This window comes from Rhea pennata, chromosome 6 (genome assembly GCF_028389875.1).
Source record: "Rhea pennata isolate bPtePen1 chromosome 6, bPtePen1.pri, whole genome shotgun sequence".
Taxonomy (NCBI): domain Eukaryota; kingdom Metazoa; phylum Chordata; class Aves; order Rheiformes; family Rheidae; genus Rhea; species Rhea pennata.
In genome coordinates this window covers 29,599,356-29,618,546 of record NC_084668.1, presented here as the reverse complement: position 1 = coordinate 29,618,546, position 19,191 = coordinate 29,599,356, and the positions used below count along the sequence as shown (strand labels likewise).

General features: G+C 38.4%; 1 protein-coding gene and 1 long non-coding RNA gene across 3 annotated transcripts in view; one reads left to right on the top strand and one right to left on the bottom strand.

Moving 5' to 3' along the window:
- Positions 1 to 19,191, top strand: part of COL5A2 (collagen type V alpha 2 chain) — a 112,391-nt gene that overhangs the window by 45,966 nt on the left and 47,234 nt on the right. Inside the window, exons 1-6 of one of the 2 annotated variants that reach the window (XM_062578246.1) lie at positions 2,763 to 2,855; positions 10,864 to 11,088; positions 12,564 to 12,577; positions 14,334 to 14,366; positions 15,079 to 15,111; positions 15,761 to 15,814. In XM_062578246.1, coding sequence (XP_062434230.1) covers positions 10,905 to 11,088; positions 12,564 to 12,577; positions 14,334 to 14,366; positions 15,079 to 15,111; positions 15,761 to 15,814 — 318 coding nt within the window. In that variant the 5' untranslated portion in view covers positions 2,763 to 2,855; positions 10,864 to 10,904. Of the gene's footprint in view, positions 1 to 2,762; positions 2,856 to 10,863; positions 11,089 to 12,563; positions 12,578 to 14,333; positions 14,367 to 15,078; positions 15,112 to 15,760; positions 15,815 to 19,191 lie in introns of those variants that run through there. The other variant, XM_062578244.1, reaches the window with a different exon arrangement.
- LOC134141809 (uncharacterized) lies at positions 2,531 to 4,446 on the bottom strand. Its single transcript, XR_009958728.1, has 2 exons — positions 4,250 to 4,446; positions 2,531 to 3,367 (listed from the first exon to the last, which is right to left on the bottom strand). It is a non-coding gene; the product is annotated as an uncharacterized LOC134141809 (long non-coding RNA).

Here is a 19,191-nt window from a genome sequence, read left to right as displayed (position 1 = left end):
AAAAAAAAGGAAGTAGAGATGCTCTTCGAGAAATATAAGATCTTGGAAAGGCTCAAGTGAGCTTGTGATAAGCCGGAGTTCATGTAAACCAAGCAGAACATACTGTGAGTCATCTGAAAATAGCAAAGAGAGCTAGTGAACTGACTTGTGTCATGTTTATATTCCCAGAAGCTTTTCAAGCAGAGGAGAGCCCTAAGGTTATGGAAAGTCCTAAACTGTAAGATTAGAAAAAGTAATTAGACTGTTCTTATTTGTTGCTTATATTGCAGTCCTAAATACTGTGTCACAGATGTGTTTGGAGACACATTTGATGTGCCAGTAATAGACACTTCTTACAGTCTATTGTATTAGATTCCAAGAGATAAACCTGTGCTGAAAGTTGTATAAAAGGAGCTGAAGTAATCAGATTCATCATGAAATTTCAGTGCCCCTAAATGTAACATGATAATGCTTTGCATGAGATTGAAACTCGTTGAAATTAATGGGTTTCCTGATTGATTTTAGTGGCTTAGTCCCCTTTCATTTAATATCACTGAAGACTAAGCAATTAAAAAAAATACCTTTTTTTCTGCCAGATATGTGCTGTTATCATTTTATTTTGGAAGTAAGTAAATCAGGACACAACTTTCCACCCTTAAACTTAGTCTAAGGTAACATGCAGGATTCCTGGGTTCCAGCTGATAACTTCCACTTCAAAGAACAAGGTAGATCTGATTGGAAACTGCAGTTTCCTGTACAGTTCTTGTAGGTTTCTAAGTGTCATGAAAGACTGGATATTAAAACCAACAGTGAGATATAATCGTGCTCTAACTGCAGGGTAGCTGCATACTTTGCTTTGTTCCTTGGAAGTCATCTCAAACGTATGTGGAGCATAGACTTGCAGCTAAACATCTGAGTTATATCACTTCAGCCTGAATGCTTCTCTCAAGTCCACATAGATATTCACTCTCTTACAAATGCAAAAATAAATAGTGTTTTTAACTTTATGCATTATAGGCACCTGATTGCAGCTTAACTCCAGCATGAGAGTTAACTCTTGCAAAAAGGTGTCAGTATTTGTAGAGCCTGGCTTGTGACTTCACTGCTTTCTTGGTCTTTTAAAGGCTCAAATCAATGATACTGTGTTAGGATAAAATTAAAAGGATAGGAAAAAAGATGAAGCAGTCTTTAAAGGAAGAACTAAGGGAAACAGAAAATAGAAGTTCAAAGCAGACAGTAGCTGGAGGTGATGACAGCTGGTTTGTTTTAAACTATGCATCCCTACTTGAATTTTAATTCATTCAAAATCTTTTTAGTATGGGCTATTTGCCTGTTAAAAGTTCATAATGCTTCATTCCTAAAGTATGGAAGAATATCCAACAATCAGCCTGCAGAAAAGCCTTTCATTTCCTCTGTCCTAGAAACCATAATCCTGTAGGAGGGCAAAGTAATGGCTGGTATGGTCTTTTTTTTTTCTTCTTTTTTTTTCTTCTTTTTTTTTTAAGAACCTTTATTGACCTTATCTATCTAAATGAATGGTAAAAAATCCTCAAAGAAGAAATTCTATATGCCTGTCAATATCCTTTTTTTTGTGCTCATCACCCTTTTTAGTTTGCCTGGATCAAGGATTGGGACAATACCAGAGGCAAGTTAAATATGAAATTAAATAAAATTAAAATTAAAAAAATGTAGTTTTGTTCAAATGCAGGGTGCAGTCACATAAGGCCTCTGGGTATGCAGAGATGTTTCTAATTGTGTTTTCACAGCAGGTTTTTCACAATGTCTACTCATAGATTTAAAGAGAATTAGATCTTTTTGAATCAGTAATGGTGAAAAGATGGAATCAGGGCAAGTCAATGAAAACATTTTTCCTCAAATTGAAATATATATATACATATATATATACACACACACACATATATATAGGGATGCCCCTATACATTTAGGGGCACTGAAATTTCATGATGAATCTGATTCAAATAGGGATGTCTGATCAAGCTACCTTCCTTGGTAGTTCAGTAGTTCTCTCACTCTTACATTCAGTCTCAAGAGTTTTCTCAGCTCTAAATGTTATTGAAAATAATTGGGCTCCACTCTCTGTCACTTATAATTCTGAATATTCTTAGGCATTTAAAGATGAAAACTCCTTACGGTTCTGATATCCATAAGTAATGAATTACAGGTTCCACTTCTGCAGAATGTAAGTGTCCTGGAAGTGGGAAATGCTCGTGAATCCCCCTGTGTCCTGGCAGAAACTGGTTTGCTAATTGTTAATGCTGTGAGTTACCAATGTTGTTTCTTTGGAGCTTGATTCTGAGAATGTCCAAGTATCCTCTTGTGTGTTGAACAGTTCGACTGGACAGTTCACGGACCACCAAAAGCTGAGTTTCCTGGCCTTTTACCCTTATTATTAGCAAGGCGTAACAAGACATTCAAGCAGAAGTGTTATTACTGAAAATAAAATAAAACCCACTTAACTTTTGTTCCTCTTTCACTTTGTATGTAACACTTTACAGCTATCCTGTGTCTACAGGATCAAGGCCCTAACGCATTTTGAAATTTATTATTTTGATTTTTATTTCAAGGGCATTTGGAATTATAGAAAGAACTTGAAATGTCTTTCACATATCTTGAAGTAATAGAAAAGGCTGTTGATCATGAGACTCATCTAAATCACACACCTCCAGGCACGCATGCGTGTGCATGCACGCACACGCTTGCCTGTAGATCACTTCAAAAAACACGCTGCTCCTTTATGACCTTCATCGCCGATGCTGTGCAGAAAGCAGCTAGGATACCCTGCGGGCTGCCCGAGCCTGCTCCATGTCATCTTGAAACCAGAAGTTGCTGACGGAGCTGTCTGAAGTGTGGTAAAGGTAATGGTAGTAGAAAAGAAAAAGAGGCTTTGTTGCTGGAATTTTTGCAGACTTTCTTGCTTACCATTCTGTTTTAATTTCTCAGAAGCTCAGAGTTTCAGTAAATGAATAGTTTTGCTGTAAAAAGAGTATATTATGAGTATAGCTTTCCAGCAATACCTTCCTACTCCACCCAAACATTGGGTGGTTTTCTCTTCAAAATTTGAAGTGCTGAGCATCTTGGTATGCAAGGATTTTTAATTATGGAATTGAATTTTCTTACTAATTATAAAACTTTAGTTAAAAAGAGTCAGCAGAGGATGCATTTAGGGGATTACATGTGTCCACTTTGCAAACCACAATGTAGAAAAGCTTTCTGGAAAAGGCAGCATCTAATGATAGGTTTCTATTGTACTTTGATGTGTGCAGCTGCAAAGAAGGAGGATGCTTGGGCAGCAGAAAGTGTGTTTCTGTTAGATGTCAGAGGAAAGGACATTCATACTGGTATTCCCTGACTTCAAAGCAGCAACATCCTATAAAATAAGAAAGGCAGATTAGTTCTTTTGCAGGGCAAAGTAGTTATTTTTATTAGTCAGACTTTTAAGAGTATTTCTTAAATACATGAAACTAGAACAGTGTATCTTTGACTAGGTTGATAAATTGGCTTAGAGATTTTGAAATCACTGAAATAATACCCAATTTACTGCAGCTGAGGTTCTGGAAAAATAGTTTTGTTGCCCTATTGGAGAACTTACTTTAGTTACAGCATATAAATAGTTGTGCTTTATATGCGTGGAGATTAGTCAGTCTAAATCCAATCTTCTGATAGTAGAGACATACTTTCAGTCACTTGATAAATCTAAATTACATCCCTGATGGTCTCAGATAGTGGTAAAAGTTGCATTCATTTTGAGTAATTCAGCCATTTAAGATCCTGAGATGAATGACTTATTCTATTGTAGAGAATAGCAGGCCCTAATTTCTTTCATTTGATATTATTACACACTGCGTGCATTTTTAACGCTCTAAGTACTTTATAGATACTGATAAGCCTTACTTTATTAATTTAGCATGTACTTACTGTACTATGGCAGTTAATTTGCTATGGACTTTCGTACGCATTGAAGTGTGTATGTACTTCATGTAGTATCTGTTACATGAAGGTTGCTGGATAATTAACACTAGGCAATTGTTATTGGAAAAAAGTAAATAATCAGAGCAAGTCTATATATAGGGCAATTTTTTTTATTAGTGGAAGTGTTCAATGAATACAGCCTTTAGCAGTCACAGGCCGCTGCAATTATAAGCTAGCAAATCAGAGGAAAATTCTACAAACCACTTCTTTCTTTTCTTTACATTCGTATCCCGCTTTGTAAAATGTATGGTTTGATGCAATTTAATGATTAGAATTTTACCTTTATTGTCAGCTTCTCTATCTGGGTGTTACACTTCTGTAGGGAACGAAGGATTCTGGAGATTCTTACTGACCTTCAGTGTCAATAGTTCAAGCTCCGTTCAAACTTGTAAGAGTTTAGATAGAAAGGGTACAGAGAAGAAAAGATCAGACTGCAACTGGGGCTAGCTATCACATAAATTTTGCCCTTGCTGTTGAGTCGGTTAAATCTGCTTGCCTTCTACAATGAGAGGGTGAGTTCATCCTGTAGGAGGGAGGGCTGAGAGGGAGGATCTAATTGCTGTCTTTGACCGCCTAAAGGGCTAGGGGAGGGAGTAAAGAGAAAGTAGAGCTGGATTCTTCTAAAAGATGTGCAATGAAAGCATCAGAGACAATGTTCATAAGGTGCAGAAAGGTAGTTCCAACCAGATACATAGCAAACCAGTCTTCACAGTGAGAGTGGTTTAGCACTGGGACAAGCTGGACATAGTGGTTCTGGAGTCTCCAGCCCTGGAGACAGAACTTGACTGGACGGGCTCTGTGCAACCTGAGCTAAGCTGGAGGTAGTCCTCTTCTGAGTGAGGAGAAGGTCTCTTCCAGCCTACATTTTTCTGTGAGTCCAGTCTGTAGAGAGGCTGATTGTCTACTAGGAGTATTGTAGAAAACGGTATGCTTGTAGAAGGGGTGACCTACACTGAGGGATCAAAGTGTGTGGTTTTTTATCATTTCTCATAAGATAAAAATGTAAGGCAGCCTGAATCATCTGTACAACTGTGCAACGTGTAGCTCCCTTGATCTTATAAGAATGGAGTATTTTGGAGCCTGAATGGCACAATGCAATTTCAGAGCACGTTGTTTGGGGAATCCGGTTCTGGCTGACTGGACAGCCAAGATGGCTACTTGTGAATTGCTGATAGATTTACTACAGGAAGCCAAATGGACTGTGAGTGGAAACTGTCTGACTGATACTGGCACAGGAAGCAGCTGAGAGAATTTTCTTCACAGCCAAAATGCATCATTTTTTACTGATGCATAGCAGTCTAACACTGGACTTTGGAAAGACCAAAACCAAACATTCACAGATTCCAGAATAGTACGCCAAAGTAGACAGGAGAAGAATATTGTATTTTCATTGTAAACTGTTGCTATTTTAGACTTAGGTTAAAATATATTAGGCAGAGTTCTTTGTGTCCTGAGATTTGCTTTGACTTGTAGCAACATCAGCTCAGGCAAAATTCCTCATGTTGGAGAGTGCTTCCAGAAAGAAGCTGAAGGACTCAGCCTCTTAGATCTTAAGAAAAGTTTTAATTGCAATTTTGAATTGTGTGTTAAAGACAATTCCTGTGTTTCTGCGCTTGTGGATACTCATCTCTGGCCTCGTTCTTTTTCCACTGAGTGAAACTATTTCAGCATGTCCTCTGCTCTCTCTTTGTAAGTTAACCATCAAAAGGAATCTGCTCTTTCTGTGCAACCAGCTTGTTCTCATACAAATTAAAGTGATTCCACAAAGAAAAATTATACTAGATTCAAGAAAGGTGAAACACTTTGCTTAGAAAATCAGATAATCTTCTTTTGCCTCAAGCCTATTCTGAAATAATAAAATGCAGTAATTCCCCATGATAAACACATCTAACCTCCAGCTAGGTGCACCCTGCAATGAGGAAGTAAAGTATGATATAAGTGGTATGGGGTATAGCTGTACTGACTTGCCGGTAGCTACCGTGAGTGACAAAGTCAAAGCAGTGGATTTCTGGCAGCGTGGGCTCCAGCAGAGACCAGCCTCCCCAGCGCAGATGCGAGCTTTTGACCGATTCGCTCTGGCTGCTGAAATCTGCTACAGAGTTTTTGAAGAAATGCCCTACATGCTTCTTCATTACGATCTGTGTTTAGCCTTAGACATTTGGAAGTAATTTCATTTTCCCCCTGTATGCTTGAGGCTCGATTGCTGTCACCGGAGACTATTTGTGTAAGTGCTGCTGGCAGATCAACCTCTTGATACTGCCTCCTTCCCCCTGTTCGAATACAGGCACCAAGCAACTTGCCATCTATTCTGTTTTGTGAACTGAACTAAAACTCGAGAACTTTGTTCACATCCATCCTTGTTTATGGGCTAACTCTAGCGGGATAGTTAAAGTCTTTCAAAGTACCCTGATACAGAACTTCGGAGTAACCAGCAGAGAAGGACTAGCCTGACAAATCTTTCATTAGCGTCATTGCTGCAGGGTTCGCTACCTTGTCCATAGCACAAGATGGGGCGTTTAGCACGTTTGAGTCTTGCTTATTAGCTCAGGAATAAGGAAGTTAATCTTGATATATGACAACAGCAGATAGTCTTAGTGAATTGAACGGTCAGGATAATAAACACTAGCTGATACTGTAGGACCACCAAGAGAAATCGTTTCTACTGGAAGGGGTCCCACGATATTCTACCTTCATATCTAGCATGTATTGATCTAATAGTAAAAGCATTGTTCTTGATTGTTCTGTGTAGGAAATTATCCTTAAAAAGGCAAGCAAAATGCCTGTTCTCCAGGGACTGAAACGCAGGTACATCAATGTGTGATGTACCTGTACTAGTCTGTATGTGTGGAGCGATCTTTTTGTTCCCTCTTTTACCCTCTTAAAAAAAATTTTTTTTTTTTTTGCTCAGGATACTTTTTTTCTATTTTTATCTTCTTCGCCTTCTCTTTTTAAGGTGTCATTTTCCTTCTCTCCTTCCTTTTGTTCTCTCTGGTTCCATGCCTTATTTTTCTTTTCTCATGTAAGATGTAATCATAAGTTAGTAAAAGCAATAAGGTTGCAGTAATGTGAAATAACTTTGAACAGCAAACCAGGTCATATTCTCTCCCACTTTACACTCCCTCATTGTCATTTCTTTCCCCTGCCTTAGCCATTAGAAGAGCAGCCTGGTGCTCAGACTCTTCTGCCACCATATGTGCGCGGTGGAAGTGAGTAAGCAGCAGTGAATTTCCAGGTGCTGCTTTCACAGTGATGCATGACTGGTAGTGCCACAGCTAAATGGTTTCATACACTCTCTTTTCAAATGTTCTTCCTATTGCTGAGTTGTTGAGGAGGGGGAACCATGAGAAAAATTTACTTGAAAGGAAAAGTAACTCCTTTGCTGTGTATAGACTACTTTATTATGACTATTGCTTGTGATGAGTGATGGGCTTTGACAGCCATCTAGTGGCTAGGATTTTTTTTTTTTTTTTTTGATAATTCTTTGTACAAATTCAGAAGCTGCAATATTGCACCTGAGTATGTCAGTGCATGATGTGGTTTTGCTTCCAAGCCATTGATACATAGTCTCTGACTATGATGTATATAAACTATAGTTGACTGTGTGACTTCTGTTTGAATAGTTCTTTAACACAAAAATGATTTTCCAATAGACCAGTGTACTGGGGGGGGGGGGGGGGGGGAAGGAGAGAAATCACATTGTACTGACTGTGCTTTTCATTGAAATTCTCTTTTACAAAGTCCTACCTACAAACACATGGATGAATCCTTGAACATATCATCTCATGTTCTTTGTACCTTGCCTGTTACATTTGCAGAATGCTTTGAGCCTCATTTTCACTGACCTAAATAGGTTCATGACACTGTAGATTCTCTGGTCAAGTCCAATATCAATTATAGCTGCACTTCTTTGTTGGGAAGAAAGGAATTGGCTAACTGGCTAGTATATCATTTTGCCACATAAAGAATTTCCAAATCTGCTTCTAAAGTCATGTAGCTTCTTGTATTACAGCTCCTGAGGTCTAAAGAACTTGAGACAGGAAGAGTGTGTGATGCTCTCTATGCTTCACTTTGTCTGTTTCCAAACTAGAGAAGAAACAGAATTTCCTTTGCTGCCTTTCCCACTTTGGGTATAACTGGCAGCATGATTACAGTTTAGGCCTGAGAGTAAAATGTCCAAATGTGCTTGTGGGTTGAGTTGGAATTGAAATAGCTGCTTTTTCCAGATTACTCTGTCAGCATATTGCAGTCATAGAATAAAGGAAGACTAGAAGCTGGAACATGATCAAAGGATAGTAGGATTAAAAATGTGCTTTCTGGAAGTACTGCAACTTTTTTGTTATCAGCATACCTGCAATCTGTCAGGAAGACAGACTTAATGTATTTCCAGAAGTTAGTATGTGCTCTTTTTTCTCTGCCTCTGTCTGTCTTTCTCCTCTCAGTGAGTCTCTGAGTGGGACTCAGGCAGAAGCTAGTCACCATCTGGCTCAACTCTCATGTGCCAAAGCAGTTGCTATGTGGTTTATTAGAAGTTATGACAGAATGCTGACTTTGGACTCAGCAACTTAAAAATTTCATTTATGCAAACTACTGCTCTTCTGAACACCACAATGAGTCCTACTGGTGATACATGAAGGAGGACATAGACCATATGCCAGACATCTGGGGAAAAAAGGCTAAATATGTCAGACAATGCGTTATGTCATGCACACAAGGGAGAAGTGAGAAGGATGCTTTCCAGAATACATTCTGTAGTTTGGAAAATGATTCTCACAGTGTCATAAATGGACTATACAGCAAACTTGGTTGATGCCTTTACTTCACACTGAAAATATTTCCTCTTGAGCTTCTGCAGCACCCCTTAGAGTCATTTTGTCAGTCTGTGTGATAAACCAATTGAGGAGAGGAGCTGACCTGGCATATATTTGGTTTTCAGTTTCTGCTCGAAAGTTTCAGAAACTAATGATGGCAGGCAACAGTTAATGCCACATCTGTTCCATTTCTCCTAGCTTTGAGATTGACAGAATAACCAGACTTAAGTAATGAAGCTGAAATCCCAAATCTGTTCATATTTATTACTTCATGATTTTCTGCTTACATCTGGTTTAAATTATGACAAAAATGTAGAGAACAGTGCAACTGACGTTGTACTTAAAGGCTGTTAATTTTTACCCTAGTGTAACAGTTTTTCTAAAATAATGGTTATGATCTTTGACTACTTGGATGTGTTCCATGTATGTATGTATAATTGCTCCTATTCCCAGACTTAGTTCAGGTAGAAACTAATAGTTGGTTGGAAATTACCAGATAATGATTTTAACTGGACCATAGCAGTTTCAAAGACATTTTTGATGAGAAGGTTTCTGTGGTTAGATAGAATTTCCATCCAGGGTAAGATTAAAACTCTCCATAGTATCCCAGGGGTTGGGACAATCATTTGAGGTGCAGAAGCTTCATACTTCAAAGCTTTGCTGTGTATGACTTGGGATAGGGTGGGTGATCTCAGCACTGGGGTTCTTGGTTTGCAGATTTGTGACCACTTGCTTAGGAACAGTCTGGAGACAGTTGATTCCTCCTGTTGGAATTTGTTTTCTTTGTACAGAGAACAAAATATTCATTGAGACAGAGCAAAAATATATTTTTCTGCTACTAGGACTTTATTTAAGATGTTAGACATCCAAAGAAAAGTTTTCATTTTATTTGATTTTTTTTTTAAATCTTTATCACACATACCATATTTTTAGTGGGGAGGGGGAGAAGGAAGATATTGACAGATGCTCACCTCATGGTTAAAAAGAAATCCAGGTATTTGGGGCATTTGACTATATAAGAGGAAGAAAACAAAGACATGGATTTAGCTATAACAGTATGTGCAGGGACTATTGTATCCCCTAGAATCCTGCCCTCAGTCAAATGGGAAACTTTTTAAATTTCTAAGTTCCGTCAGAACATTGAGAGAGAAAAAGAAATTCTGCCTGGAAAAAGTTCTTAAAGATGTGTCTCTTTAATAAAATATGATGACCTCTATAAAAATGTGAGAATATGTACATAGGTAAGACATCTGTGAATAATCAGTAAAAGCTGTTCCTGCAGAAGCTGTCATGTAGGACAGTCTTTGATCTATAGTTGAGGTATTTAAGGAATAATTCATATGTAGTTAAGATAATATTAATAGCATTGAACTATGTATGTGCTGGGGTGATTGTGTAGGACCACAGGCATCAGGATTACAGGAACTGAGCAAAATTAGTGGTTTGAGGAGCCTCTCCTCATCCAGCTGAAGGGTGCCACTGCAAGGACCCTTGCAGTGGAGATTACCATTGCAATAGGACAGCAATTGACCCGTTTGGGAGACCTGATTCACAATGCAAGTATTACACTGTGCCAAGATCCCAATAGATGAATTTTTTAATGATGTTTAATGTTAATGATTAATAAATGAGTACTTGCAGTAGCAAGTAGTTAATGTACGCAGTTTCTTACAAAAGTATTGCAGGCTTTTTTTGCTAGTCTGCCTTCTCTCATGCTGTGCGCAAGAGTTATGAAGAGCTGGCACATGGCAGGAACTCCTCAACACAAAGTTAGTGCCCTACTGAGCAAAATGGCTTTCAAAGACTCATAAGGCAATATTTATTTGAGATGATATACTGTGGTGCTTTTCTGCACTCTAGGATGACATTTTTTTTCTGATCAGGATATAAGATAGTAAGATAGGAAAGACATTTAAGATGAATGATGTTTTCAAGACTGTAACAGTGACCTCAACAAAGATGATGGTTTTTCTTCTCATGTATTTGGTGCTGCTTTTGAATTCTGAACGTGGTCTTTGCTTGCCTAGACCTACTTCTCTGGTTTCACAGCTGGAAAATCCATGCTGTATTTTCTGTCCTTTTCCAGGAGAAGATGTTGAAGAAATAGCCTGCACTCAGAATGGCCAAATGTACCTGAACAGGGATATTTGGAAGCCCTCACCATGCCAGATTTGTGTCTGCGACAACGGAGCTATTCTGTGTGATGAAATCCAGTGTCAAGATGTCCTAGAATGCGAGAACCCGCAAGTGCCCCCAGGAGAATGCTGTCCTATGTGTCCCCACACAACGCGTGATTTTGACACGACCGTTGGTAAGATTACTTTCAGTTTGCCTTTTTGAAAGGAGAGCTAGGCAGGCTGGCCTTTTGAAAGATGTTTGCTCTGCTGCTGTGGTTCAAAATGATCAAGGAGAGGGTGTTTAAATCTACATCTGTTCCCAGTTTGAAGTCTGAATATGCAGCAAGATTAGTGCTGAGGTTAAAGTTCTCTAAAATCAACCTAAAGAAGTAGGAACTTTGGGATACTCTAATAGTATTTCCATGGTAAAAGTTTAAATCTGCAGAGAATCAATGCTTGGGAGTTATTTTTCATCTAAGGTTGCACCTGAGCTGGCTCTGGAGAATGTTCTCTTCTGACTAGAAATCTGATACAAGTCCAAAGACTTTATAACTAAAAGATTGATCTTAATTCCACCTTGATATTTCAAGGAGGTTGAATTCGGCATTCTTTTTCTGGTTCATCTGAAACTAAACAAATGAATATATTAAAGACATATAAGAAAATGAGTGCATAGTTTGGCAAAATGCTCAATTCCTGGCCCCTCCATTGTTTATAGATGAATAAATGTAAACATTATTTTGGTATAAAGTGTTTCCCCGAGTGGAAATATGGACATGCAGTTCTTGAAGCCAATCTAACATTTAGCCAAGGCTATTGCAAACTGCTTCTGAGACATAAGGAAAAAAAATGTAGAAAGATTCTGATCTCCCTGTTTGTATACTTTCTGTAGTATACCTTAAAGATTATGTCTTTTCTGGTTAATTTTTTATTCATGGACATACTTGATTTAGGCAATCACCCCCAAATTTTCCTAAGTGAAAAATCTATGAACTTGCAATTAACACTCATGAATACTATGTATTACATTATTTCAGCTACATTCAATATAAAATAATTAAATCAATTTTTACAAGGGATGTAATTGCTGTTGAGTAGCTTAATATAGAATGAAATAGTGATAAAGAGACCATAGTAGGGACTTGTGTAGTTGAGAAATGGTACAAGATGTGGCAAGCATTAATAAACAGATGGTGCATTCTGCTGTGTTTTGGGAGGTGTTAGGCCAACGGAAGACACCCAACAGATATTAGAGCGTTACAGATAGATTCCAGGGTTCCTGACTGTTATATTGTAGATTCCTGTTAGACATTTCTTGTGTACAAGTCAGTAATAAAACTCCTTTTGACTTCATTGCCAAACATTAGGCTAGTGGTAAAAGCTTCTAAATGTTCCCCACAAGATACTCCACTTTCCTGAAGTGCATTGTCTTACTCCGTGCAACACTGCAAAAGGCTGAGGTTCAGGGAACAGCTTTTGAAACCTTGCTCACCCCTGAACAGAGAGTGCGTACATCAGTGTGAACTTAATCCTGCACCATCTCCTGTGCATCCAGGATGTAGGACAGTTCTAGTTGTAACACCATTATGCAGTTCTTACCATGTTCTTTCTTTAACAGTAAAAACATTAATTTCCTCTCTTCCCTCCCCCTTTTTTTTTATTTTAATAGGTAGAGGAAGAAAGGTAAGATTTTCTTTTAAAATTTTGAAAAATATATTACAAATATTAGTCTTTCACATCTCTTTGGAGCACTTCACCACTTCACAGAAATTATATGCATACTCCTGTAAAAACGTTTAATTTATGTTAATATGCACAAGCAGATATCAGAAAACAATACATCAGGTTATTAATGAAATCCATATGGTCTTTTCTCTTGTTCTTCCTCAGTGATTAGGAGATTGCAACCTAAATGCAAAAATCCTGGGACTCAGGACTCAGGCAAAAAACCTGGTCTTAATATAAAGAATACCTTGGCAGTCTGCATTAAATAAATCTCAGTTTAAGTAGTTTGGTTGTTTGATCTCTAGCAGTACCACAGAACAAGAAAAGGGACCACTAGGTCATTAGGATCCAGACTATTAGGACCTTCAGCTTGGTTTTTGATGAGACTTAGCAGTCTAGTGTGCAGTAGCTCCTGCAATCCTTCTTTAAACATTCCTGCTCTATTTGTTAAAATTTTGTGCAGGCAGTGTGCCTGTACTGTGGTCCATGCTGCTACTGCAGCTTGTCAAGGCTTCCTTAGGTTAGTTTTAAACTCCCTAATTCAGGTACTGATAACAGCGTAATTCTTGCAACACTACGCACAGGTCATTGCCAGCACTGAGGTATCATGCACAACCGGTAGGCAGGCTCTGCAGCCCCTCTGCTTATTGGTACCTGAGGTCAAGGGTGTTTACAGGTGCTTAAAGGACACCTTTGACTGCTAGGCAAACATACCCAGAAACTATTCCACCTTCTAGCTGATTTCCTGAAGCATTGATATGATGAATTAAGTTTAACTGCAAAGTTAAACTTAGTAATTCAAATTTTTGTACCAGTTTTACACTGTTGTTTGATCTAAATGATTTTTAATATGATTTTTTTTCTTGCGTTTGCTGTTGTATTTCATTATGTTATGTACTTGGCCATGAATAAATGGAATTTTGGTATAAATCACTGGAATATTGCACAGTACCGTGAACATACTCCTTAGCCCTATATATGTGCAGGAAATCATGCTCAAAACACCTTTTCAGCACCATTTTTAATTTCACTGTGGTAATAATTCAGATGACGCAGGGCAGGTTGCATACCATCATGGCTATACTCAAGTCCGTGCTAAGGCACTGCCCAAGCACTTGCCCAAGCAGGGGCGAGTGTCCCGTACCACTGCCGGCTGCAGAGGCGGTGGGTCTGCCCGAGTCGGAGGGCTGCGTGCGGAAGTCTAGTCTGGGCACCGCCAGCTATAGCGATCCTGTGTATGTTCTGTTCTGCCCTTACAGTGCAGATGGACGTGCAGGATTTTTATGTCTGTAGGTTTTAATGAGGTGATAAATGCTAGTTTAATGCTTTGGAAAAATGGGATCTGAATGCTTTTGAATTGTTCTGTGCACTCTGCATTGCATATGAATCAAATTAGCCAATAACAGAACTACAACGTGCTTTTCAGTAAATAAAAAAAATCATGGTACTTTTTAGTTTGACTCATCTTGCAGCCAGTATGTTATGCAGTTACAGAAACTCTGTTAGTTTATAGCCTTAATTTAACCACTCAGTGTCCATACTCATTAAAAATATGGCTTAGCTACTGCAGGTACTTCTGTTCAGCCTCAGTTGTATAACGGTAGAAAAGCCTCACCATTTGTCATGTGCCAGTGACCATGATGAGGTAACCGGTACTATTAATTATATGTCATCAATTATACGGCATCTGATATATTTTTGTATCTTTTTACAGGGACAAAAAGGAGAACCTGGAATAGTACCACCTGTAAGTCCATTTTTCTTCATTTATCAGCACTTTCTGAAAGTATAAATTTTCAGTGTTTTATAGCAGAATTGAAGCGATTAATAAAAGAAAATAAAAATATATGGGGTATTAAAGGAATGAAATGAATTGTGCTGTTTCACATGTGTGCCGTTAGAAATTCCTGTCAATTGAATTTCAGGAAAAAAATGGTAGTTAAAACTCTCATAATCTTTATTTTTGTAGTAAGAATTTTATGGAGTGTAGTGGTAAATTAGTATTTAGACAGTGCAGAAACATGAAGGAAAGTTATAAGTAACTTCTTACTTTCCACCTTTATTTTTATCGCTTTCTATCATGGAATGATATAAATAAAAAAAATAGAGAAGTGGAGACTAAATCATTGTCATTCACTTATTCACTTCAGCTTTTTTTTTTTTTTATAAAGGTTTAGAGAATCTTTAGTTTTAGTTAATTTGTTTTTTACACAAAGTAACAATGGTGCTGCCAAGATTTTGCTCATGCTTCTTATAAAAAAGCTCCAAAACTGTGAAGAGAGAACCAGTAATTCCACCCCTCCCCCCCCCCCCCCCAAAAAAGGAAGCCTTACAGTTTGCAGGTATCTTGATTTTCTCTGCCACTGTTTATTTTTCAGTAGCTATTTTTGTGCAAGGTGGTCATGAGAAATGTATCCCTATTATTGTGCAGTAATTTTCATTTATATTGCCTTCTTTAGGTTTCAGGAATACGAGGCCGCCCAGGACCGGCTGTGAGTAGTTTCTGAACTTCTGTTTCTCTAATGGTAGTATTTCCCAGTTTCTGCCGTTTCTGTTTTGTATTGCGAATACGATGCGCAGGAGGAATGTGTGACCACTTCAGCTGGCACAGTGTGCAAAGCTGCTGGGCTTGAGGCGGTAGCAAGGTCACGGGATTCGGTACCAGAGCCGGGTTAGCCCCCTGCCACAAGGGAATGGATGTGTGGTTTGTAGTACAGACATGAGTGAGGACCTGTAGTGCAAGGTTGTGGCTGAGGAGAGTTTCTCCTTTCAGTAAAAGGAGATGCAGCAGGCTCCCCGGGCGCAGCTAAGTGGAGAGCAGTTCTGGAGTAGCAGAGAGGATGTCTCAAAATTTTGCATCTCAGTGTTAAGAGCCTTCAGCATTTAGAAAACCTTTGCTAAATTGAGCTCTAGAGCACTAGACATGAAACCATTTTATAGGTCTCTGCATCCCGGTTCTACCCCCTTCAGGCAATTGAGAAGAAATCATGAGTACTCCATGACTGAACCCTTTTCTTTACGATCATGTGAAATAAAGAACCACAAAGAAATTTTCAAATAAGAATTGCACTTTATATTTTCAGAGCTTTGTAAATCATTAGCTAGGTAAAAAGACAACTAATATTTCTGTCTTTTGTCTAGGGACCTCCAGGTTCACAAGGACCCCGAGGAGAACGAGGACCAAAGGGAAGACCTGTAAGTTATTAAATATTCTCAGAAATTAAGTAGTGGACTAACCTCAAAAGATTAAATTGCTTTAAGCTGTCTCCTTGCCTTCTACAATTCCAGATACTTTCCTTATCTCTCAAGAATCAGTGAACAAACATAAAAATGTTTATATCTCACTGTTCTCTGATTAGCTTTAAACCTAAGTATTTGGAGAAAAGTGACCTAAGCTTAGCAGTATTTCCACTAAATCCATGATTTTTCAGCAGTACAAAGTACTGTGTGTGACAGTACAACTTTCTCCAGAATTTAGAAAAAAAGAAGAGCAAAACTCTGGAACATTATGTTCCTCTGTTTAGGTACTCACTGACTTTTTACTAGGGACTACTGTGTATCAGAAGCAATATTAACTCTAAGGTCGGAGTGTTTCAGAATAGAAGACAGAGCTTGGGAGGTTCGTAGGAGTCAGTATGTGACCACATATGTTGGTATGCTGGTGAATAATATAATCAAGCTTGCTCAGTGGAAATAAAGACTTCACAAGGGAATTTCAGCCTGTGTCTGAATGTGGAGAACCACAGAACGGCCGAAAGGGAGCGCTGAATATGCCGAAGACAACACGTTCCTATTAAAAAAGCTAGGTAAATGCAGAAGCTGCTTTTAACAGGTTTTAAAGAGTTATATCATTTTAATTTCCATTTGGATATTTCCTATCCCTATGTAGCGTGTAAGCCAATACTTAACATATTTTGCCTGAATAACAGACCTGAGTTTTAGGTCATAGGCCTTAATTTAACGCCTTTCCACTGTTTCCCCAGTGAATCACTGTGGTCCATAGATGGTCATGACGCCACTTGTAAAGAAGTGGAATGAGTGTGTAGCCATTCTGAGAGAGGTGCCAAGCCACTGCCGCTGTCGAGCTCACCATAAGATGTTTCTATGATGAGTAACTATGAAGCTGCATAAAAGAGTTGGTGGAGTAATTGTGAAATCTTGCAGTACGTAGAGGAATCTTGAATGAGTTTCAGAGACATCTAAAGTGCTTTATCAATGTGCCATGCTCTCAATGAGACACTAAATAATTTTTTTCTCTGGCTTATATGTACCTCTCGTACGTATGAGAAAAAGCTCTCCCCATATTACTTGCAAGTCTCTTTAAACAGCTCATTGAGCAGGTATGCTTGTATAGATACCCTTTATAAAATTCATCTCGACAAATATGTTGCTGACTGCTGATATTACAAAACTGCTAAGCACATTTTGAAGCCTTTTGTTTGTTTTTGCTATTAACTGGTGAACAATCATAATCACTCACTCGTGCTATGAATCTCTGTGTATCTTACAAAAGTAGGGCATTCGGGCATAAAAGTAAAATCAGGAGTGTATACATGTTTTCTGCTTCCAGTTTGGCCATCAAAATTCACTGTTGGTGTTACAGTGAGAGATAAATACCTAGGGAATAATGTACTTGCATTTACAAAATGCCTCTTGGGAAGGGCAGTTTTGGAGCATGACACAATTTTCGTGTGATTACAAATGAGTTTTGGAAGACAGGAAATAAGATAAAGCATGCTCAGAACCATCGACGTGTTTTGTTTCAACGTGGTTTTACACTGGACAGTGGTTGTAGTAGCTGTGAGAAACTACGTTTCCTCTCGTTATTCCATCAGCGACAGAATCTGTATAGAGTCCTGAATAGCTGCAGTGATGGTCCGGAACAGTCGCGGTTTCACTCCGCTGTGTGCGTGTTTAAAGGGTGCCCCCCTGTGGCCCTTTGGGGGAGTTTTTAAAAACCTTTTCATTGATGGTGAGATGATGAAGAAAATGAGTTTTATGCATATAAGCAAGATTTTATAAAAATAAAACAATAAATATTGGTAATATAGCACTGGATAGTTACCATCTACAAATGCAAACTTTTTTTTCCTGAGTTTTAAGGGGTTCTGAGGAAAAAAAGTTTACTATGTTACTTTAAACAGTTTGATCTTTAGTGACTAAAAAAAATAGTCTTATGTCTTCCTTCACCACAGTGCATCTGTGCCTTTGGCATAAGGCTAGGACTTCGTTTGACTCAAGTTCAATTTACTGAGAAGGATTTAGTGCCTGTGGGATAGTTAAAACATCTAGAGAGAAAAGATGCATATCGTGGCCATCATTTAAAGACATAGTTGCTTATTTGGTGTTCTGCAATTTTGGCATTCTTAGTTGGAGATATTTTACAGCAAGACTGATTTGTCTGGGAGAAGAGGTTTTGCCCTTTCTTCTGAATCAGGTTCTGTTAAGGTGCCTTGGTATAGATATTGAAAGTCGGTAGCCGTTTTACCAAAGCTTGCTCAATTCTTTATTGGCAAACCTGTTTTTCACTAATGCTTAGCTTTGTTCTCTTTTGCTTTTAAAAACAAAAAATTCAAGTTAATACCTTGTACTGTTCCCCATTAGGCAGTATGGACTTTAAGGTTTGGCAGTGTGTGCTTCTGCTTATAAAAAATGGTAACTAATAAAGCATTTTGATGGAACCTCCTGTTTCCATCCAACATGCAAGAATCTACTCATTTGTTTCGATGCTCTCTCTGCAGTCTACTCAATGCAGCGATTCTGTATCAAGTACGTCTGTGTGTGCATACATGCCCATCTGATAAGAAAAAAGATTTTTCCCTGATTGCGAAGTGCCTATGAGTTTCAGACTATGAATATTTGTTGAGAATTAAGAGGAAAAAATTAACTCATTCCCTGGAAGTTTCTAGGAATCCTGTGGTCAAGATCCCAATGTCTTTGTAGCCTTTCTCAAAGGAATGTCTTTTCATTAACATGCAAACTATACAGTCAGTTCAGCCCCTAAACGCCCCTGGAATGTGTCACATACTGCAAGGAAACACAGTCCTCATCTCTTAGAAATAAAAGCAGTCTATCTGATTATCGCTGTGTTTGTAACGGTGACTCACTGAGCTAGGCTTCTGAAGTTTTATGTTTAACGATCCTTAAAGTAAATGAGCTCATTATATTGCATATATTTTTTGCTCACTTTAGTCCATCATTTTCTCCTCATGAAGGAGACAACTGTTTATCTGTATTGGCCTCATTGCTATTGATTTTGTATCACTGATATTTCATCAGCTGCTTCTACAGATAATTTTGGTTCTGATACATGATAAAAGAGATGCAGTTAGAAATCAAAACTTGGTGATCAAAATGAGAGCAATGAGATGGCTTCCTAGCTTACCCTGCAGATGCTAGTTAGAGGTGAAAGTGGCACTGGTGCAGCTACTCTGCATTTTCAGTAGTGTAGCTGTGTTGACAATTCAGCCTTGGTGTGAGCTGTCTAAATCATTCATGATGTTAGGAGGCTACAAACATCCAGCCTTACTGGAATTTCGTGTGTATTTACACTCATCTGAGCTATCTGTATT